The following is a 24,881-nucleotide window of genomic DNA, read 5'->3' as shown; positions in this document are numbered from 1 at the left end:
TCAACTTTGTACAATGCCACGTCAGCAAATTTTAATTGATACTATTTTGTTACCAACATTTAGTAATATAATTCGACTTTCGTAAGATATATACAGGATAATTGTTATAATTAAGAAAATATAGATACTAGAGAACCTTAATGACGAAATAAAACTTAATAAAATCTCAATTCATCAACAAAATCTTGGTAACAAAATAGGAATTAATAAAAACAAATTTAACTTTTCCCTTAATTTTTGTACAAAGTTGACGGGAATTGCTGAGCTAATGAAATTATTCCGTATTTATAGCTTTCGCTGTTTCACTTGTTTCTTAAGAATAAGAAAATGTTTACTTGCCGTGATCTTTTTGCTTCAATCCTTCACTGACATTTACAGTATCTTCCACTTTTATACTTATCCCTTAAGTTTTATTTATCTTTTTTTTTATACTTACCTGCCTATATTTTATCAATATTAATTAGGCTTTTATTATGAAAAGACCAAGAATTTTATATTTTTATTTTGTACCTGAAAATATTATCTATGTATTTGAGAAAAGCTTGGGAGTGCTTTTAGCGACAAAAGAGAATTAGGTATGTAATTTTGCGAAATCGGAAAATTTATACTAGGCAATGTTCGGGACTGTGTTATTAGATACTTAGAAAATATGTAGTACCTACGTATTCTACATTAGAAAAAAATCCCGCCCTCTTTTCCCTTTTCAACATGTTGTGAATGAGGATTCGTTTTGTGTGTATCGGCACATCTCATCGTTGTAATTTACATTAACCCGTAGGTTTAAACGGCGTATTTTGTTTCTCGAAACGCAATAAACGGAAGTCGGGTGTCTTGCCACCAAATCATTTAGCGATGTTTATTATAAAGCAACGGTTGAAAAGCGAACAGGGTATGTTGACACTAAGTTGTAATTAAGGAATTGTAAATATTTTTAAGCATAGATTATTTTTGTTCATATAATAAACCTCACTGTATGTGATGAAATTGGTGTTTCATTATCATTAGGTACTACATACTTAATTTGAAATGCGTCTGCTAGCTCGCGCGTGCACAGCGCGCATGCGACGGAATTTACCTACACTCTCATCCACGCGTGTGCGCAGCTAACGGACTATCTAAAAGCTAGTTCAGACTTAGTTTGCATGCTTAAAGGGTCCATGCTGCACATGGAGCATAAGAATGATGAAGGTATATTACCTACTGGTCTAAATTTATCCAACAATTATGATTCAATGTTTGATGCTAGGCGCTTTTGGTCACACGTCTGGTGGGCCAGGGTAGCCATACCCAGTATTGCCGTCCGTTAAAACTACCTACTAGTTTTAGTAGCATGACATGCAACGGTAATATAAAAATCATCCCAGCATGATTTAAGGCATTCATTGCCATTAGATGGACAGATCGCGACATCCGGCCGGAGCCAAAAAATGTTCATCATATTATGTTCCCGTCGGTTTGTCCGCCCTGGAAAAAAAACTGTATTTAAAAACCTACCTTGGTTTCAAATCCGTAAATGTTCAAGCAACATTGTCACGTGAATCGGACTGGAGCCGAATCCAACTGGAATAGGTTGTTTATTAATAGCAGTAATTTAAAACTTAATTGTTTATCTAATCTAGAAGATATTTGCATAAACTCCTTTATTTCTACCATGCTGCACCGAAATTGGTACATAATTTACGATGTCTGGTCATTACCGAGTTTACCGACAGATATCGAAAGATCACGACATTCACGACGTTGGAATATTTTAAGGTTAATTTTGACGACATGAGTATTTAGTTACACTGTGAACTGTTAAGGTTACGTACAATTTAGTACAACATCAATAAAAAATATAAAAACACGACTGCATTGTTAAATAAAACTGAAAAGATGAAAATAACCCTTACATATCGTCACTACTTTTAAAAAACTTGTATCTTCGTCTGTCAATGAAAAGAAAATTGTAGTAAGTATGTATGGAATGCATATAGACTTACTGCGTTTTGACTTTGAGGAGCAGCGTGAGATACGAGATTTTTTCAAAGTAGTGACGATATGTTGGTTGGTTGGTTGGTGTTGTTGAATGTGAATTAGAATAATGAGTGTTTATTCAGGTTCAGAACCAGCTAAAGCAAACGTTTATGCTCATGAAGAACCGTGACCAATTGACCATACTTAGATAAATTACAGATCAGAATTGGACAGTATCTCTAGTTACCGGGGATTGCAGATAAAAAAAAAGTTGGTATTAGAGTTTATTACAACTACATAAATAAGATCATTTATATACAAATTATTGGGTTGAAGACAATATACTTAAGGCACTTAATATTATGGTCCCTTTAAAATTATATAACAGAAAACAAACAATACAATAACTACAAGATGCATCACTGTTGCTATGATTTATATTTTGTTTTGATTTGTGAGACCAAATAATGATAACAAAATAGGTTACATTCCTATAATTTAACAAGTTGCAATTCCAAATACAATAACAATGCGATGAATCATCACATTGATCGTTCGCACAAAACACTTGCGACAATGATTATCGGCTGAAGTAAAACACATGCACTTTGCATGCAGCAAAGTATATGGTTACTATTGTTACTAAATCAATTGGTCAAAAACTAAGGCATGACATAATATCATACTGCTACAACATATATATTAATACTGAATTTACAATGTGAATTATTTACATTCAATGGTTCTATTGATTAATAATATTCCATACAGTGCCCTTATAAGTGCTTAAGCTAAACAACTACGTTATAATGGCAACATCAGTGCGAAAACGCAAATTAATTGTACACTTATGGCTTCACAGGAGCCTACCTGATTTTTTCATCATAAATCAAGCAGCCTTTTGTTTTACTGGAAAATTTTATTTTAGCCCTACCGAAGATATCAATAAAAAATATTTATGGCAATATTGCACTAATATCAATTTTTTTTACAAGATTATCCACTAGTTCCCTGTCGCCTACGCCCCCCACCAGGAGGAGCGGCGCTCGTGTCATTCGAATGATACAGTAGACTTCAGTCTTAAAAACGGTATAATTTATCACATCACTAGTTTAAAAATACCAGCACCGGAACGATACGCCAAGAGGGAGGGCGAGTTAGCTCATTTGCACATAATTAAGGGGGAACTGTCCTTTGAGTCCATTGCACTCGCCGTAGTACCACTCGTCGTTGAGCTTGGAGAGCACGGCGACGGTGTCGCCGGCGCGCAGGCGCAGGTCGCCGGGCTGCTCGGGCTCCAGGTCGTACAGCGCGAGCGCCGCCGCCCCCGCGCCCGCGCGCCGCAGCGGCACGCGCACCTCCACGTAGTTGGCGGGGAACAGGCCCTCGGCTCCGCTGCGCACCTTCCCGTACAGCCATTCGTCGTCCACTTGTCTTATTAGAAGGATTTTTGAATTGGCCTGCAACAACAAACGAGGAAATATATCAATGTAGGTATATATAGGCAACCTTACGGTATAGTAAATAAATTGCCAGCAATTCACATACCATTGTTCAATACGAACCAACTATGGAGCAAACGCGGCAATGGTATGTGAATTGCTGGCAATTGTGTTGCCCGTGTAACAGCACCTTGAGTAGATAGAGAAATTACGCAAATATCTGCGTAGGTGGCGCCACCAGTAAAATAGTAAACGAATCTCATTCATGCTTCAATCAACAATTTCATATTTAAATAAAATAGATATTCGTAGCAAACTGTTTTTACGGCATAAGTTTATCCATACCATTAATATTATAAATGGGAAAGCGTGCGTGTCTGTTTGTCCGTCTCACGGCAAAACGGAGTGACGAATTGACGTGATTTTTTAAGTGAAGATAGTTGAAGGGATGGAGTGACATAGGCTACTTTTTGTCTCTTTCTAACTCCCCACTTCCCTAAAATGGGAGGTGCAAGTTTGTATGGAGCATTCTGCAATTTTCGAATGTAACGCGAGCGAAGCCGCGGGCAAAAACTAGTATATAATAAATTAGTGATTATTTACGAATTGTGTTAGTGCTGCACTCTAGTGCTAAATCTTAACAACTCCTGTTTTTTCAAAGTTGAGTTGGACTTCATAATCAACCTAGTTATGTACAGTAGTTGAATAGGGAACTTGACTGTAGTTAAAATAATTATACCATGCACGAAATAAAGCATCACATAATTATAAGAAAAACATGGACAGAAGTTATTTTTAAATTTAATTTCTATTTAATAAGTCAGGTAGAAATAAACAGAATGGGACCTGTAACAAAGGCGAAGAATTGAACTCTAGGCTATTCTCCTTATACTGATCAACATTTGTTCGGCGACTTTTAAAAATAACTTGTATTTTGATTTTTATCACCCTTGAAAGTTTTTTCTAAGAGGTAATGTATTGCGAATTCTGTTAAGTCTAAAGTGTGACAGACAACGTCAATGACAACAATAATGGCGTACATTGAAGCTAATATTTATTTTGTATGAAAAATTAAAAATTTAAAGACTTCATATTTTTTAAAAGTCACTTAACAAATGAATAGGTGATCGGGCCGCCGACGGTAAATAAAACATTAAAAACTTTATATGTACAGTTTATATACACCACATTATTTACATACAAGGAAAAAGCACAGGAACATATACAAAACAACACTATTTACACATATTATTTACAGAAGACGTGTAAAATAAAACATTCGTAGCCCATTGACATGACAGAACAGAACAGAAAATATGTACAAAAAACAAAAGACGCGCGCTGGCAGCGGCATCCGTACCGGCTAGGCTGCCAGCACGCGCGCAGCACGGAGGTTGGTAGTTCCGTCGCCTACATTCCCCACCCTAGTGCTGGAACAGCACTCAAAACAGACGGGAAATCAAGAGCATCATCGGTGGACGGTACACGTTTCCAACTCGCATGCTGCAGAAGAGCCATCGGTCAGCCAGGTATCCATGGTTTGTCGGGTGGTACTCGTTTCTTCTGCGGGCAGTACGCTGCTGCGCTAAACTCCGCTAACTCCTGTCGGCCATGCGAAGTGCACATCACTGTGTGCATACGCCAGTCCTGAAGCGTAGCAGCATCCGAACGGTGGCGAAGGTCAGCCAAACAGCCTCTTGAAGGCATCGACAAATTACTTTTGCGGCCGATCAACAGCACGGACTCGATCGCCATTAATTGACTGTCTTTGTCGGATGCTATGTGTGCGAGTAGCCCGACGGGAAAGTTATTGTCACAATTTGGTACTAGGAAATTCAGTTCGCTGACACTACATGGATTTTTATTTACACTCGAAGTTGCATTACATTAATCACTGTAGTGGCACACAATTGTTCACTAGTGTTAAGAGAGTCGCGATCGTGAACGACCGTGAGACTACACGGCTTGGCGTCGTCGGTGAGCTCGCAGTCCTCAGGCACGACGTCAATCCGAGGCACAGCAGGCGCAGCAGCAGGTGACTGATACAGTTTGGCCGTTTTATCACAATCGTGACCAAACTGTACCTGGTTGCAGTTCGTAGCGGCAGCACCCGGAGTGTCGGTCGTGTTCAAGCGCGATCCATGAGTGTCGGCCGGCGAGCCGACGATAGACGACTGTCGCAGCACTCGCAGCCTGGCCGAATCAACGCAGTCGGGGCCAGACTGGAAATCGTAGGTCGTTGTAGTGTCGACGGCAGTCGAAACGGTAAGCGCAGTCGAGCGCTCATCGTCGCAAACAGTTGTATCAACCGTCGTCGACGTGTGATGCAGTCCAGCCGAGGAAACACAAGCGAGGCTAGACTGCAACTCGCAGGTCTGTGTTGAGGCGGCAGGCAAGACATTTCGCGTACTCAAAGGTGAAGCAGTACTGCCGGCGGCGGGAGAGTCGGCGCCAATAGTCGAATGGTGATGTAGTTTGACCGAATTCTCATCAGTATCGGGGTCAAACTTTACCTGCAGTTGTTCCCGCTGCAGCGCGTCGTCAAACTGCTTTTCTACGTCACTTACAGGCCGCAAGCGTGACGTGTGCTTTCTATGCTTTTTAGCCTCTAACTCAGCTAAGTCCGCCTCAAGCTGTTTGTCAATAAGCTCCAACTGTATCCTAGCTTTTTCCTTGGCTGCCTCGAGTTCTAGGCGTTTACGTCTTACTTGTATTGATGACGCTTTGCAGATAGACTTTCCGATCAAACTGTGTGGCAATAACGGAGGCGAAGTAACGTCGCTCGCAGTCCGAGGCGACGGCAGTTGTTCCGCTTGGCTGTTACTAGCCACATGAAAAATCATATCTGACATTAGTACCTGATCAGTTGTTCGAGGCATTTCTGGTTGTATCGGCGTACAATATCTTTAAGTTTTCAATGCTGCACATTGCGATTTGCCGTAGCAGACGTGTTCATTTTGTATCCGGTTCGAAGGACCACTTGTAGGTGATCGGGCCGCCGACGGTAAATAAAACATTAAAAACTTTATATGTACAGTTTATATACACCACATTATTTACATACAAGGAAAAAGCACAGGAACATATACAAAACAACACTATTTACACATATTATTTACAGAAGACGTGTAAAATAAAACATTCGTAGCCCATTGACATGACAGAACAGAACAGAAAATATGTACGAAAAAACAAAGGACGCGCGCTGGCAGCGGCATCCGTACCGGCTAGGCTGCCAGCACGCAGCACGCTAGCACGCACGAAATAAAGCAGGTTGGTAGTTCCGTCGCCTACACGCCTTCACCTCGCATCTAGCGAAGCACGCTCATCATTACGATTCACATTTAAATGAGGCGTTCCAAGTTTATCAGAATTTCCGATGGAAAGGACCTTATTGTACCTTGAACTCTATAGGAACGGAAAGCCACAAATATTCTTCAGGCAACAGACGAACTGAATTATAGGTGTACCTATAATTGCCATTTACTATTTTAGCTTTCGTTCAATTGTAGAACGAAATAGGGACATTCTGCAGAGATTTAGTTGTTTAGATCTTTCTTTAATTATGTTAACACTGACGTTCGGCCAGCGAAGCTTTACTTTAAATATACCGGTCAGTATATGACCGACGATAAGCGTGGTGAACAACAAACATTTTGCGCATCATCGGCATCATCGCTACATGGTACGGTCATTATCACGAACGATAAGAATCAACAACAATGTCTAATTATAATTAACTCGAAATAAGGTGACTCGAGCCTAGGTTTATAGCACGCATAGTCTGAAAACAAGTTTTATCTAATCTGCGATTAGCCCGCGCAGAACAATGGAGCTTAATGGCTAATGGCTATGGTTTAGTGTGTTACAATAATTGTTAATTGTAACGCAATTTTTGTTTATAAAAGTATGGGGCATTCTAAGCTAAAAGGTTCCTTATGGCTCATAGGTACCTACATAAAAACTACATTATTTCATTTGAAACATTAGTCAGGACGCTTCTGTATTCTGATAGAAAACTAAGTTACGAATGGTGAAAAGAAGAAAGGCATCAGAATTTAACCAACTTTTTCTGCACTCTCAATTTTATTGAGAATGTAAATTAACAAAAACGCCACATTTAAAAGGAAACCCATAAGCATAAGAGTACTAATTAACAGTACATCATTCTAACTCCGCTCCGCAGAGACAACATTGTACCTATTCCATGTGTCATATAAAGAGTACCTAGCTATAATTCGTTAGTAAAATAGTATACTTAGGTATTGAATCTTCAACTTTCAAGAAGCGGCTTCTAGACTAGAATCGCACAATCGCAATGATTCAGATCTTATTGCTGACATCAGTTTATAGACTCGGTAATTAGGAATCTAAATATAAAGGTTTAACACCGTTCCGTTACAAAACTAGCACATAGACAGTATTATGTGCCTTCCTACCTTACATCTTACGATTGTTACCGAATGACATTAAGATTGGTAGTTAAGTTATAAAACTTAGGTATTCGATTATATTAACCGTATTTAGTAAAATAAAATAAAGCTTACTTTCATAAATTTATATGTATAAAACGTTAACCTCACGTATAGTTTTAATAACTATTGAATATTGTAATTTCAAGTATCTACATTGCGCATAATAGTTATTATCACATATGTAATATCATTATTTTTATAACTTATGCATAATAAATGGTAGGTAATAAAAAGAGCATAACGTACTCATTATGTCGGGCCAGCAGCCAGTATGATATTAAAAGTTCATTCGTACAATATCCTCTGTCCACATAAAAACCTCGCGATAACAAGTTCCTGTCATTGTTATCGGAGACTGAATGGAAACAGATTTATCAGTGCGCCAACGCGACGTCGCCGATTCACTGACGTTCTCGCGAAAATAAACAATTGGAAATCCACACCTATGTCAATAAAAACTACAGCGTACGTCATAGGAACATATGGCCCGATACCTCGCCGATACCACATCTCGGACACTGGCAATTAAATATGTGAAAGAGGCGCGTTCCTGGCACACATTCTAAGCTCGTGTAGGTGAACGCGTACCATGCTTGTATGAGTGAGATATGACAGGTCGACTGTTCGCGTTTTTGACAGGCGGTAACTGTGAGGTAACCGAGAGGGGGTGCGCGGCACTTTCAGCGGGGAGCGGGAGTGGCCACACTGTACGATAGTACTCTTTATTATACTGTGCCGATACCGTAATACAACACTTTTATACAAACTTTGTTTTTAGGAATCCATATTAATATTAATAAATGGGAAAGTGTGTGTGTCTGTTTGTTTGTCCGTCTTTCACGGCAAAACGGAGCGACGAATTGACGTGATGTTATAAGTGAAGATAGTTGAAGGGATGGAGAGTGACAAAGGCTACTTTTTGTCTCTCTCTAACGCGAGCGAAGCCGCGGGCAAAAGCTAGTACATAATATATTGGATGCAGTACACAAGGATCGGTGTAGGGCGTCAATGTTATCGCACGGTCGCTGACACGTGTAGTTCCGCATTACCTACATACTCGTACCTAGGAACATCTAACAATACTTGCACGGAGAAATTGCTACGCACTTAAAATACTTAGTAACTTAGCTATAAGTAGGTCAAGTATCACTACAGACGTCTTTTGAAATGAATGCCTCTAAAACCTAACGATATACGATATATAAGAGGAACCCATTTTAATTGGCTCTATAATAGGTGCAGTACAGTGCAGTACCACCAGGATACTTCGTAGTAATCATTACATCAGCAGAAGGAAACCCAGATTCTTTTCGGGTTTTATACCTGTCTTCCTACTACTACTCTTCTCTTCTCTTGTCTTGCTACTAGTTTCGGTTAGGTTTAGGTTATTTATTGCCTAAACTAGTGGCTGTGGAGTTTGCGAATTTTCGTGTCTTTTTGTCATCGACAAAAACATCGTAAACACACATGGCAAAAACACGAACCTATCCTATACTACGTAACGCGCACCATACAAATTTTTGTTAGTGAATTTCGATTCTAATAATACTTGAAATTGAGTTGAGTTTCATTTGTTAGAAACATTTTTCAAACAATAGAAATGCTACTTTATTTGTTTACATGAAAGTTAAAATTCCATTGAAACCAAATGTACATCTAAATGTACATTGGGCGGAAAGAGGCTATACTACGTAAGTATGTATATAAAAATAACCTTAGCTTACTTAAAAATTACTCAAATTCGTAGTCGATGGCACTTCCAGTTACCATTAGCATAAAGTATGTAAATAACAAATTTAAAAAAAAAGATAAACACGTTCTGGAATCCTGAACGTGGTTATCTTATTTGATCTTTCATGTCATGACGAACGTATCGTAGAACAGCGTAGACCCGATAAAACAAATCAATTATGTCAGAGTCTCGACTATAAGATACAAACGGAGCGCGATAATAACTTTGCACCTACTTGCTATGTTCACATTTACAAAGGAACAAAGGGCAGGCGCAGGCATTGAATTGTTTTAGTAGATCCTTAGGTGTACCTAATACTATCCACCACGTCAGTCCATATGGCACTTCTTATCCCGAAAGCAGGGCAGAAGTCGTGGGGTCAGTCCCTGGCAATTTTTAATATTTAGGTACCATTTCTTTGAATAATAGGTCATCATCATCATCATCATTCTCTTGCCCTGTTCCCATCATTTGGGGTCGGCGCAGCAGATTTTCCTCCTCCATTCCTCTCTATCTGCCGTCATTTCCATACTAACACCTTTCACTCTCATATCATTGTTTACATTCCATCCATCTTTTCCTAGGCCTTCCACTACCGTTGTCAACATCCACCTTCTTCTTTACCACTCGTTTGATAATAATAAATAGGTATTAAAAAAAAACTATATGATAATTGATTCCAATAGCTACAGCAAAACCATTTCTTACAAGTAAAATAAATACTCGGTGTACTCGGGTAATTCCGAACGTCAAACACAGTCGGTAAATTCCGAAAAGGGACGGTGATTATCATTTGAATTTCGGAATTATCCGATTAACGGCATTACCCGAATACACCTTAATCATTTTTAATCGGCGGGACTACCAGGAACTTTGTGAAAATTGTTTGGGAGTCGGAATTTCCTCTTAATAAAAATTATCTAGTCGCAAAAGTAATTTGGATAACCAAAGGAGATTTCGGAGGTCATTTTGGAAGAAATGCTCTACCAAAACTTCTGAAGAGATGAGCAACGCTTACATATTTCAGGCTATTAATAATCCACCACTTGGCTGCCGGCCATACCGTTCATAAACAAAACAAACTGCAAATTTGTTTGTTTTGAAGACTGATTCTAGAAGCGATAAATATCACTATCACTACACCTTATAAAACAAAGTCCCCCGCCGCGTCTGGCTTTGTGTATATGTATAAACTCAAAAACTACGAACGGATTTTCATACGGTTTTCACCTATGAATCGAATAGTGTTCTTGAGGAAGGTTAAGGTACATACTTTGTCAAGATTTTGTGTGAATTAGTTGAATATGACGATATTTGCTAATCAAGTCAGAAAATATTCCTCTGGTTTAGACCTTCAATCGAAAACGCTACATCATAAACGTTTAAGATATATTAAAACAATGTGTAGCGAAACTGTGTCTAATAGGTGTACAAAAAAGTTCGCGATGGCATATGTCTATGTAAAACTTACTATAAAGTACAGCGGGGCAAATATCGACTGGGGGACAATTTGTAACTGATCCATTTTTTCCATTATTACACTATGATGTTGAGTTCTACATTGTGTCCACACGCCTACCATATGTAACCGGTGGACACTCTATTTATTTAATAATGCAAACATTGTAAAACATGGAAAAAATGGTCCAGTTACATTTGCCCCCCAGTCGAGTTTTGCCCCGCTGTACCTTACTCATTTTAGGCCTAAGCAGATATTTAAGTATCTAAGTGGTAATTTGAAAAAAAAAAACAATGTAGTAAGTTATTCTGTAAAAAGCAGGAAACTTACCGAGAAGCATAAATCCTCAGGGTGATCGGTGAAGTAATCAAACAAAGCGATGGCGTAAGGTTCTTCCTCTGAAGGCAAGTCTTCAGCCGGGAAGTCGGGCTCGTCGGGCCACGCCGCCAGCTCGTCCTCGGCGCCCGGGGGCGGCGGCGGCGGCGGGATCGTCGGCATCGGCGGGGAACTCTCGCGCTCTTCACGCTCCGGAGACTCCCGGTCCCAACTAAACGGTTTCGAGCCCTAAAACGTTAAAATATTACTTAATGGAATGTTTAGTATGAGTTCAAGGATCATAGCAGCAAAACAACATACTAATGTAGTCATGGCTACACCAGCTATTTAAAAAGGACAAAAATAAAGATGACGACACATTTTTATATTGGTTGGTTCAAGCGGAAAGGATAATTATTGTAGGTACAGTAGGTATTGTTCGGGTAAATCCTATTAAATATATAATTATAATATCCGGCCGACCGAGCTTCGCTCGGTTCTATTTTAATATATCACGTCTTTACATAAAAAAAACTCTTATAAAAACAAAAAAAAGACAAACAACAAAAACTTAATTTCTGGCCGGGATTCGAAACCCTAACACCTACGATCTATCTGCGTACATTAGACCGACCTCGTACGACTGAGCTAAGCGGAATCGATGCGCGCGCGGCGAAATTAACGACCATATTTTAAGTTAACTAACGCGAAAGAAAAACTCATGAAAACTCGAAAATTCGCGTTTTCCGGGATCTAGGGCTACGCTAGATCGATTTTTCATCCCCGAAAACCCCCACATAACAAATTTCAGCGAAATCGTTAGAGCGGTTTCCGAGATCGTCGGTATATATAAATAAATAAATAAATATACAAGAATTGCTCGTTTAAAAGTATAAGATATGTATATTTTTGGGACACCAAATTAATTTATTTTTAAGAATGACGACCTTATATACATATCATTATAAAACCGGCCAAGTGCGAGTCGGACTCGCCCACCGAGGGTTCCGTACCTACAAAACTTTTAAGTTACTCACATAATTCTAAAGACTGGGCTAGGCTAGAAGTATAGGTTCTGTAATGAGCATAATTGTGTTTAGCGCCACCTCTCGACGAATTCGCGAACTAATTAGCACAGCTTGCGTGAGGTCCTTTATAATGTTAACCAAATTCAACATTTTTTATTTTATTTTAAAGTAGGTGTTTTATGTAAAATTTCGTAGCTATAAATTTTCACACCCTTATTCATAAACGTACACTAAAGTATCCAGCCGATAAAGTTCGTTTCTCCCTTTCTGTCACACCAATACGTCGGAAAAGGACAAACGAAATTTATCGGCTTGATAACTTTAGTGTACGTTTATGAATAACGGGGTAAGTAAGTATGGTAAACATCAGAAAGGGTGAGTAAAACAATCTGAAAAGTTCTAAGTTTTACTTAAAGGTTTTTTTAATCTAATCCAAATTTGGTTATGAAAAAGTATACAGAATAGTATAACGCAAGTTTCTAGCGGGAAATTACTAAATAAATATTATTTAGTAAATACATTATCTATTGTTGTATTTTGCCTTGGACCTTGTAGTACCTATAGGTACTCTTGAATATGCAAACTAAAGCCAAGCGATAAAAGGTAGCTGAATAATGTCAGATTGTACGACAACGAGAGACGTGAGCCGACTGCGCGAATGAGTCGCGCTTTCTTACGACAGAAATTGCTTGACAAGTATACCGGGTGCACCTGCCCGGTATTTAATGGACAACCTTTTAACCACCAAGAGGGCACCTTACAGAAAATCGACATTAAGGTTTAGTAAAAGTCGCCTGGTTTTCGAGATTTTCACACTTTTTAAAATTTTAGGTAGTAGGTATTAAAATTTTAAAAATTATGAAAATCTCGAAAACCAGGCGACTTTTACTAAACCTTAAAGTCGATTTTCTGGACCAGTATAAGGTGCCACTCTTGGCAAATAAGGGGTTAAAAGAAAACGAAACTATGGCATTGCAGTGACAGGTTGCCAGCCTCTCGCCTACACCACAATTTAACCCATATCCCATAGATTTTCTGGACCAGTATAAGGTGCCCTCTTGGTGGTTAAAAGGTTGTCCATTAATTACCGGGCACCCTGTATAATATCAAATCGTACGAGAGCAGCGAACGTGTGCAGGCAGCGAAGGGAGCCGACCGCGCGAATGATGAGTTCGCGCGGCGAATCCCGCGTGACATCGTCCATCGACACTCCTCCTCCCTCCCTCCTTCCTTCAATTTCTTTACATATCGAAACTTATTACTGAAGAAGAAGGTTCAAAATTGAATGAATACAGGTGTATAGATATTTATGTAGCTGACCGTACGATAAAAAGTATAATTAATTCATACACTTAATTGTAAAAAAGTAATGTATACGGATTAATGAATTTAATATAGATAGGTAATTATTGACATATGGCAAAACGAAGGAAATTGTTTACACCTCCGCAAATAAGTATCTAATGATAATTTTTAATTTACCATGTTACTTCACGTACTCATTTTAAAAACCCTAAAAATGTCTATTGAGTTTCTGCCACAGACCACCATGTGGTTTCTGCATATTCTGCGCTGTGCATAGAATTTGCAGAGATATTGCAGAGAGCGCACGCGGACACCGGCGCGGCGCCAGTGGACGCGTCTGTGTGCGTGAGCTAGGTATGCATACAACTACAACTGCTGTAGGCACCGCCCCCCTCAGTAGATCGATGCGTAACATCGATTTAAACTTCCCTAGCCTCGTGGCGCCCACCATACAAAATTTTTGCTAGGGAATTTTGATTCTTATTCTACTTGAGATTGAATTCAATTTCAGTTATTCGAAAAGTTTTAGAAACATAAGAAATTATATTTTATTTGTTTACATGAGAGTTAAAATTCCATTGAAACCATTATGTACTTTAAGAGTTTTGAATGATTCACGGTTATTTTCATTAGACTTATATTCCGGTCACGGATAGACCGGTCCCGATCCCGGTCAATATAAGTCATTATGTACTTTAGAAAGTACATTTGGCGCCACGAGGCTAGATACACTGTCACCTACAAATTCGACACTCAAAAGTGTCCGATCGCTTAGTTGCAAATGTCTGCTTCCATATCGATAAGGTTTGATTTCGTATGCGTCGCATCGCCGTCGCGCGACCATAGCGCGACCGTCGCCCACGCAAGCCATCGGCTTATCAGTCGCGGTCGTCAGCCGCGTCCGTCAGACGCGTCCCATAATTTGTTTCAAGCTTTATACACAAGTTTTCCTTTCAATAGCAATAGCTAACCTAACGCTTGGCTTGAGGAATAAAAACTGTATAGTTAAATTAATGAAATATGTATAAGTAGGACATTGAAATCTTCTTTCTTCGTTGAGCCATCACAGCTAACTTTAACTTACAAACGGTCTTAAGCACCTGCACTTCTGAAGGCGCTTAAGTCATTTTTGCTAATAAAAAAAAACACAACGTTTTATGAACATTGGTCAAGTGCGAGTCGGTTTTTGACTTTTCCATACAAAGAACTCATGAGCGCCTGAACGACTATGATGGCAAAGTTAACGTTTCGCACTTTCAAGACTTTACGTATATATCTCGGAAACGATAAGAGATAGAGCAAAATGGACTTCAGATTTGGGCTTTCGTTGGCACAAATTCTATGTTTTCGTCAACAGACACCTTATTTTGGACCGATTTGAATAAAATTTTGCTCAGTCAATTTATAAACGGTCTTAAGCGCCTCCTTTTTAGTAGGAACTTAACCTTTCGTATGCGTCTGTCAAAAAATTGTCATTAATATATTAGTCATAATAACTACATGTTAAAGTTGAAACAATATGGAGCAGATCTGCTCCTAAGCATACGAGAGGTTAAGTCATTTTGTACAAATGAAAAAAAAATTGAACAAGTTCTAAAAAGAAAAAGACAGAAATGAATTTCTCTATACCTGTCCAACTCGCTTACACAATTTTAAGACGTTTAGTAACTACTTGCAGCGGCAGTGAGTGAAATTCGTAATCTGAGTTTTTTTCTCTTAAGTCCGACTTACGCTTGACTGTAGATTTCTAATAGGTTTTCCTGTAATCTACAGGTAGAGGGCTATCTCGTGTATTTTTTTGAAAATTTTACGCTAAGTAGTTTCGGAGATAAGGGGGGGGGAATGGTCATTTTTTGCTTATTTTCTTAAATTACTTCTAAATTACCAAAACAAAAAATATAAAAAAAATATATTTCAGATGCTGATATAATGCTCTTTCATTTGATATGTAACACAATATAGTTTTAATAACTTTGATTTTTAATTTTCAATTTTAACCCCAAAAGTGACCCCTGTGATTAAATTTCACTTAATTAAATTACATGTCCGTCTTTGGGCCATAGGTTTACATACGTGTGCCAAATTTCAAGTAAATCGGTCCAGTAGTTTCGGAGAAATCGGCTGTGACAGAGGGACAGACAGACACGCGAGTGATCCTATAAGGGTTCCGTTTTTCCTCTTTGAGGTACGGAACCCTAAAAATAGCTTATTATGTGTAAAAGTTTAGTGCCCCATAAGGGCGATATTTGCTTGTATCACACGAAAACCCGGTCAAAACGTTCTTACGGCAAGCGACAAAATGGGATGTTTTGCTGTAAAAAGTGTAAAATGACACATAACCTTGACCACTAGCACCTAACGTTATAAAGTGGGTTCAAGGTTACCGTCAAGATGAAATAAATGCGATTTAGGAATCTATTAAATCTCAGGTTAATTCGTCTAACATAAAAACATAGATTCTAAAATATGAATAAAATGTACATCGACTATTCTATGTGAGTCTACTCTGCTCTGCCCTAGAATGTAAGTAGGTATTTGCTTAGAATTCAAATTAACTCGTCTCTTAGTTTTGTTTAAGAGCGTTATAACATTTCGGCGTCGGGCGAAATTAGGTATTTTACCCGCCGCGCGAGCCCAATATGCCGACCCTTTCTAGCACGTCTTATCACTCGCTCGCACTACAATAATGGACAAAACAATCTTGATCCTTTCTATGGAATTTTGATAACAACCACAATCTACTATCTCGATATAAACTTTTGGTTTCTAATAAACATTATTTTGTACGAAAATACGAGAATATAGCGCGAAATAATATCAATTATGTTAAAATTTATTTAAAAAATTAAAGTAATAATTATAAAAGTAGATCCCATCCCAAATATTTGCTTTTGTTATATGATAAGTATAATTATATTAATATGATGATAAAATAAGACAAATACAATTCTAATTACTTCAAGGTGGTGCTCAGGGTCTGATGATGGAGCCAGATGGTGGTCACCAATACCAATGAACAATATGACTATACAACTTCGTGGTTTACATGTCATTCTAGCATTTTCACTTTCACATTTCAAGTGCATATACCACGAGTATAGGTTTTCGGGTGTGCTGATTTAAAAATTAATGACCGATTTGGAATCTGACATTGCTGACTGTCACTTTGACACAAAAGTCGTCATGGGTGTCGTAAAATAGGTTTTAGGGGTGCTGATTCCAAAATTAATGGCCAATGTGGAATCTGACATTGCTGACTGTCACTTTGACACAAAAGTCGTCATGGGTGTCGTCAAATAGGTTTGCGGGGGTGCTGATTCCAAAATTAATGAACAATGTGGAATCTGACATTGCTGACTGTCACTTTGACACAAAAGTCGTCATGGGTGTCGTAAAATAGGTTTTAGGGGGGTGCTGATTCCAAAATTAATGACCAATGTGGAATCTGACATTGCTGACTGTCACTTTGACACAAAAGTCGTCATGGGTGTCGTCAAATAGGTTTGCGGGGGTGCTGATTCCAAAATTAATGAACAATGTGGAATCTGACATTGCTGACTGTCACTTTGACACAAAAGTCGTCATGGGTGTCGTAAAATTGGTTTTAGGGGTGCTGATTCCAAAATTAATGACCAATGTGGAATCTAACATTGCTGACTGCCACTTTGACACAAAAGTCATCATGGGTGTCGTAAAATAGGTTTTAGGGGTGCTGATTCCAAAAATAATGACTAATGTGGAATCTAACATTGCTGACTGTCACTTTGACACAAAAGTCGTCATGGGTGTCGTCAAATAGGTTTCCGGAGGTGCTGATTTGAAAATTAATGACCGATTTGGAATCTTGACATTGCTGACTGTCACTTTGACACAAAAGTCGTCATGGGTGTCTTCAAAAAGGTTTCCGGGGGTGCTGATTCCAAAATTAACGACTATTTTGGAATCTCACAGTGCTAATTGTAATTTTGACACAAAAGGAATCATGGGTGTAGTCAAATAGTTTTTAGGGGGCACAGATTCCAAAATTAATGAAATGATTTAAAAAGTAATGACCGATTTGGAACCTGACATTGCACAGTACCCCTGGAAAGGAAACCCATTTGACGACACCCATAACGACTTTTATGTCAAAGTGACAGTCAGCAATGTCAGATTCCAAATTGATCATTAATATTGAGATCAGTACCCATGAAAACCTATTTGAAGACACCCATGATCACTTTTGTGTCAAAGTGACAGTCAACAGTGTCAGATTCCAAATTGGTCATTAGTTTTCAAACACCTCCGGATACCTATTTGACGACACCCATGACGACTTTTGTGTCAAAGTGACAGTCAGCAATGTCAGATTCCAAATTGGTCACTAATTTTGGAATCAGCACCCCGTAAAACCTATTTTACGACACCCATGACGACTTTTGTGTCAGAGTGACAGTCAGCAATGTCAGATTGAACATTGGTCATTAATTTTGGAATCAGCACCCCTAAAACCTATTTTACGACACCCATGACGACTTTTGTGTCAGAGTGACAGTCAGCAATGTCAGATTGAACATTGGTCATTAATTTTGGAATCAGCACCCCCTAAAACCTATTTTACGACACCCATGACGACTTTTGTGTCAGAGTGACAGTCAGCAATGTCAGATTGAACATTGGTCATTAATTTTGGAATCAGCACCCCCTAAAACCTATTTTACGACACCCATGACGACTTTTGTGTCAAAGTGACAGTCAGCAATGTCAGATTGAACATTAGTCATTAATTTTGGAATCAGCACCTCCTAAAACCTATTTTACGACACCCATGACGACTTTTGTGTCAAAGTGACAGTCAGCAATGTCAGATTCCACATTGGTCATTAATTTTGGAATCAGCACCCTCTAAAACCTATTTTACGACACCCATGACGACTTTTGTGTCAAAGTGACAGTCAGCAATGTCAGATTCCAAATTGGTCATTCATTTTGGAATCAGCACCCCCTAAAACCTATTTTACGACACCCATGACGACTTTTGTGTCAGAGTGACAGTCAGCAATGTCAGATTGAACATTAGTCATTAATTTTGGAATCAGCACCTCCTAAAACCTATTTTACGACACCCATGACGACTTTTGTGTCAAAGTGACAGTCAGCAATGTCAGATTCCAAATTGGTCATTAATTTTGGAATCAGCACCCCCTAAAACCTATTTTACGCCACCCATGACGACTTTTGTGTCAGAGTGACAGTCAGCAATGTCAGATTGAACATTAGTCATTAATTTTGGAATCAGCACCTCCTAAAACCTATTTTACGACACCCATGACGACTTTTGTGTCAAAGTGACAGTCAGCAATGTCAGATTCCACATTGGTCATTAATTTTGGAATCAGCACCCCCTAAAACCTATTTTACGACACCCATGACGACTTTTGTGTCAAAGTGACAGTCAGCAATATCAGATTCCAAATTGGTCATTCATTTTGGAATCAGCACCCCCTAAAACCTATTTTACGACACCCATGACGACTTTTGTGTCAGAGTGACAGTCAGCAATGTCAGATTGAACATTAGTCATTAATTTTGGAATCAGCACCTCCTAAAACCTATTTTACGACACCCATGACGACTTTTGTGTCAAAGTGACAGTCAGCAATCTGAGGTACTACATATTCGTAATCTGAAAGTAATAAAGTCAATAATTTCAGTTATTTTGAATCGAGTATGATTCCGAATTATTGGTAATAGTAATGATTGTATAGATGATTAGTGATTCCTTTACATGTAATGGTAATTTACCGTTTCACTTGATTACATTACAAGTAATCTGACACCCAGTAGTGTCAGATTACAAAGTAAAATCAAGTAATCGTGTAATCCGGAATCGATTACGATTTCCCCATCTCTGGGTTTAGTTATATGGTTCATTGGTACTGGTGACCACCATCTGGCTCCATCATCAGACCCTGAGTACCACCTCTTGTCAAAGGTCTTGTTGAGACGAACCCAACAAGCCTAAACACGAAGTCGTTTACTTACATGGTTCACTGGTACTGGTGACCACCTTCTGGCTCCATCATCAGATCCCGAGTACCATCTTGATGTGTCTTATCATCTTGACCGTATTGTAATTTTCACATTTTTATCATCACAACGTTGTAATACTTTAACATTTAAACATAACAAAGTATTACAAAAGCAAATATTTACGGATCTAGGATCAAATTCGTTGGTCGCTGTTTACACACACACAATGCGAGGATAGCCCGTGTAGAAACAAGGCGTCCGACCCACACAACAATAAATATTCTCGACGTTTGCGATGAAAACTCGGAGACCAAAGCGACATACGTCCTACCTCCTCGAGCTCCGGCGCGGCACTGAAATCGCAGGCGTCTGTCGCCGGTAAAATAGCGACAGGAAGGCTAGTTTTCAAAAAATTGGCAAAAAATCATGATAAAATATTATAACGACAAATGGATAACAGCAGTTTAAGCACATTGTGCAGATTATTTATATACTAAAATAACTTCGATAACATGTAGATTTTCGGAGAAATGATCACTTGTTTCGATGTATTTTCAAGACAAAATTGAGTTCGTTTTACTTTCAATTTCTCAATTTCAAAGGATTAAATGATAAATATTGTTTAATGGGCCTTAAGTACAAGATATTTGGAACTTAAATTTACCTCATTTATGAGAGTGATCTTATCAAATTGTACATAATAAGAGCTCCGAATTCTGTGCTTCACGCGGTTTTTCCTAAACGAGCATCAGAAAAACAATCATTACTAATTGAAAAAGCTTTTTTTTTCATATGTTTTTTTATTTAACCGACAGTTAATAAGATGTTCTAACTGAAACAAGTACTTCCACTGTCTTTTAGTATGAGTAAAGTGTACAATTTTGTCGATAAATATTGTGCATTTTACAATATATCGCCTTTTTTTGTCATAGCGCTCTTAAACACTTTGGTTTTTAAAAAGTGAGAAAGATTCGACCCTGAAGCTAAGTAGTTTCTAGTCTGTTCACACTTGCCTTGAAAAGCAATTTAGCAGAATATCTATACAATAATAAAGTATATGTTACAGCCAATTAGACGATATAATATGCTCAATACGCTGTATCATAGGTATACCTAAACAAAACCATTGCGGACTAATTAAGCGTACGAATTTTAAAGATCATTTTAGGCTTCTAACCAGTCATATCCGAGAACTCATTTATATACTCGGAAACTAGAAATGAAAAACAAACTAATATTTAACACAAAAAACCGGCCAAGAGCGTGTCGGGCCACGCTCAGTGTAGGGTTCCGTAGTTTTCCGTATTTTTCTCAAAAACTACTAAACCTATCAAGTTTGTCTTTATAAAGTTCTACTTTTGTGATTTTTTTCATATTTTTTAAACATATGGTTCAAAAGTTAGAGGGGGGGGGACACACTTTTTTTCCTTTAGGAGCGATTATTTCCGAAAATATTAATATTATCAAAAAACGATTTTAGTAAACCCTTATTCATTTTTAAATACCTATTTAACAAAATATCACACGTTGGGGTTGGAATGAAAAAAAAAATCAGTCCCCACTTTACATGTAGGGGGGGGGGGGGTTCCTAGTTGACTACGGAACCCTAAAAAAGACTTTGGCTATAGTAACATTACCATATACAAGTGCTGAAAAGAAGAACCCCCTCTTCGCACGTGTATCGTTAGAGGTTTACATATACCTATGGCCCTTTGAGATTTTATATAGGCACATAAAGCGCAATTAGCGCATTTTGCCAGAAAGTAGCACCATGTACCTACCTACTATAAAAAATGTTTACATCTTGCATAGTAATGTACTAAACCACTACTAAACAGTATCTGCATATATGTATAATAAATCTAACGCGGTGTAACGCGTGCGTGACGCCCCGTTGCAACTACCTGTCCACTTGACATTGAATTAGTTTTTTGGCTGCGTCTTTTGCAACACTATGTATCATTAACATTGTTTCGTGACTAAAAGACAATAGTTACGCGACACGAGTATATGGAAAACGGCACGTAAACGTCGTATTAAGTAAGCAATGCAAGCATTCATTGAGCTAACCGGTAGTGCTAGTTATCGGGTTGAAATCGGTGTCAACTTAGTTTAGACGGCGATTTTCCAACAGCCTTTCAGGAAATAGGTCTAAAAGTAGCCAATGGCACCAGTCTACACAGGTATTTCTCAATCATGGCGCAAGGCGATTTCTAAATCAATTTTTATTTTTACCTGACTTTGGAATTCAAAGTTTGAATTATTTCGCCTATACTATAAGTACTAGTTTTGAAATATAAATCTAATGAGGTCAATGATACCTAATTCAAGCCGGCAAAGAGTATGTGAGGCCATGTATTGTTTGAATGCTTCATTGACAGTTCACAAGTTCACAACATAATTATGACTGTACGGAGTTTTAAGGTTCCATAGTCAGCTATCAATACCAAATTATAGTTTCGTGATATTCGTCTGTATATCCGCGACTTATCTACATTTTTGTATGGGTGTATTTATAATATTCACATATTTTATTTTTATCCAGCCTGCTTTATAATGTAGGCCTGTTGGTGCAGGTCTTACAATTCAAAACATATGAAGGTCGAAATCAAGCGTAGCGAAAATATTACCCAAACTTAACGTGTATGTGCATAGACTTTTCTGTGTTAGTAATTTTATACACCCATGTCAAATTGGAGGTTGCGATTAGGTACTAACGATTACTGAGCCAAGCCGTGAACGGACATGACGAAACTAACGCTTTTTGATTGAGAAAATCTACAAAAAGTTGCAATCTCAATAACTTAAAAATATTTCGTATTCTTCACTAAGAATCTATAAGAGGGTGCATAATGGCAAGTGACCATGACCAGCAAGAATCTATAATTATTAATAATTCATAGCCAGAAGGTAAGAACTGAATTGAGCTGATTAAGATGAATATTTCATTGTAGGCAGGTATATCTAACTACATTTTCTTTTTGTAGGTCCACAGTCCACACGGAGATAAAGCAATTCTCCTAAACCCAAAAAGTAAATATAAATACTTTTGTTTCATGTACTTAGGTGAAGTATTCAGTTAATAACATGCAATTAGTATGTGAACAAAGAGCTCAGGGTTGTACTGAATGGCACAATTACTACATAATTTACTTAATGATTGAGTTAATTGATTCCATTGCTGCTATGACATCAGAAATTATGAATATTTTTATACTCACAAAGTTGTCCCCAAAATTGTTGTTTATCTTCTGGATCGGAGTGGTTGTGTTCAGATTCATGGAGGTGACAGACAGACTTCCAATGGAACTCTTTAACAAGGCAGAGTTGTCAGGGGGCTTTGGTCGGGCTGGCTTTGCTCTTATTATAGTAGGTCCCACAGAGAGAGCAGCTGCAGGTGCACTCGGAGTACTGGACACTTCATACAGATCTTTACTTAAAATGGGTTTCTTTAATAAGGGAGGCTTATTGGAAGCAGGGGGCGGTGAGAAAGGATCCACTGCTGTAAAATCATCTAGAGTATCCTCTTTACTCATTTGTTTTCTAGAATTCAGAAAGAGATCAAAATCATCTTCAAACCCACTCTCAGCCTGTGAAGCATTTCCATTATTAAATGCACTGTGGTGGTTGGTGGAGGTAGTGGCATCGGAACTGAAGCTATCAACACTGAGACCATCACTGCTAGATCTGGTTGTGAAGGTGGGCGAGCTAGGAGGGGAAGACAGGTCTATCAATGCTCCAGTCTGAACATTCTTTGGTTCACATCTGGGAAACATTTTGCTAGTATCCAGTTCACAGTTTCCATCCATTAGTAAATTGTTGTGGCTAATATTACTGATTTGACTACTATGGTTGGTGACTGTTGTTTTGCTTTTCCTGGACAGGAGTGACGTAAGAACTGTAGGTTTTCTCATAAAGTGTGAGGGTTTCACTGGGATGTCCGGTTGCTTGTTGTTCACCTTAGGTGGTGGAGGCCGGGGAGGTGGATTCTTTTTCTGAGCAAATTGTGGTGTCGGCTCAAATAAATCAGAACCAAAAGGATCATCATTCCAATTGGTAACTGGGGAGTAGCGATTGACACCACTGCCTGGTACAGGTGGAGCTTGTCTTATTGGGCCCTTCATTCCTAGGACAAAAAAAAGTCTATAAAAGTACTGCTCAAATACTGTAATGCATCTTGGACAGTTATTTATCTGATAATTTAATAACACAATCTATCATAAGTAATATTCCACTGTCTTACCCACCTGCTATATAATTACACTATGCACAGACAATCACTTAAATTAAAACTTGTAAGATATCATTGTTATTTAACTGAAAGTATTTGTTTTTTCCTGCTAACTACACCATAATAAATCACAAACTTGATATTAGCAATAAGTGCGGCCGTCGCGTTTCCTATGTTACACAGCTTCGACGAAGCGAAGACAATGATTGCGTATCCAATTAGTTCGCCAGTAGCACGATACGAACAGCCGTGCGCTGCGCAGTCGAGCGACAAGCAAATAAGAGTGTTATGGCCACCCAAACACGCGATAACAGACTCCCGATAAACTATCCAGATCCACCCACTGATGGCGAGACGGGCGATACTCTGCTCGATATCCCATCGCCATACGAGCGCCGTACCAGTTACTGGATCGTACGGCCTTGATTAAGTTCGCACAACTAATGCGTCACACTAACAGGGTTAACCCGACTTCTTTCAGGTTTCTGCATATATGAGACTATGTACTGGTGAACGGACTATTCGTTGAAAATAGTGTTATACGTACCCTGTTTAAATAAATCCATTATTTGAATAGCACAGTACCCACTATGTCATCGCAAAATGGTATTTAGTCAACAACAACACAGCTAATCGAAATTTTATACAGTCACACTAAGTTTGTACCTATTAGACATAACATGAACAACGACGGTGTAAGAAAATTATGTTTTTGTCTTGGAAAGAAAGAACACCGTTTGGTTTACACGAAAATGTTGAGAACAGAAGGTAATGGTAAATGGATTTACGGAGTACCGTTGTGACGTTATGACATCCGTCCTGCTCGCTCTTTTTTAAAACAACCTGTCATGTGCATAGATTTAGAATTATTAAACTAGATTGTGGAATCACATTTTTTGCCATACTATATTGAACCTTATCACTGA

At 38.5% G+C, this 24,881-nt stretch overlaps 1 protein-coding gene across 2 annotated transcripts; it reads right to left on the bottom strand.

Moving 5' to 3' along the window:
* Positions 1-2,227: 2,227 nt before the first annotated feature.
* LOC125228237 (SH3 domain-containing protein 19) lies at positions 2,228-24,756 on the bottom strand. 2 transcript variants are annotated; one of them, XM_048132735.1, is made up of 4 exons: positions 24,503-24,756; positions 22,946-23,850; positions 11,395-11,628; positions 2,228-3,416 (listed from the first exon to the last, which is right to left on the bottom strand). In XM_048132735.1, exons 1-4 carry the CDS (start codon positions 24,519-24,521, stop codon positions 3,114-3,116), a joined length of 1,461 nt encoding a protein of 486 aa, XP_047988692.1. In that variant the 5' UTR covers positions 24,522-24,756; the 3' UTR covers positions 2,228-3,113. The 2 variants fall into 2 exon arrangements, with proteins under 2 accessions (XP_047988692.1, XP_047988698.1); XM_048132741.1 differs by lacking the exon at positions 24,503-24,756 and adding an exon at positions 23,972-24,411.
* Between the last annotated feature and the right edge of the window lie 125 nt (positions 24,757-24,881).

The sequence above is a fragment of the Leguminivora glycinivorella genome, chromosome 1 (genome assembly GCF_023078275.1).
Source record: "Leguminivora glycinivorella isolate SPB_JAAS2020 chromosome 1, LegGlyc_1.1, whole genome shotgun sequence".
Taxonomy (NCBI): domain Eukaryota; kingdom Metazoa; phylum Arthropoda; class Insecta; order Lepidoptera; family Tortricidae; genus Leguminivora; species Leguminivora glycinivorella.
The sequence above is the reverse complement of the archived record's forward strand: the minus strand, read 5'-3'. Positions and strand labels throughout refer to the sequence as shown.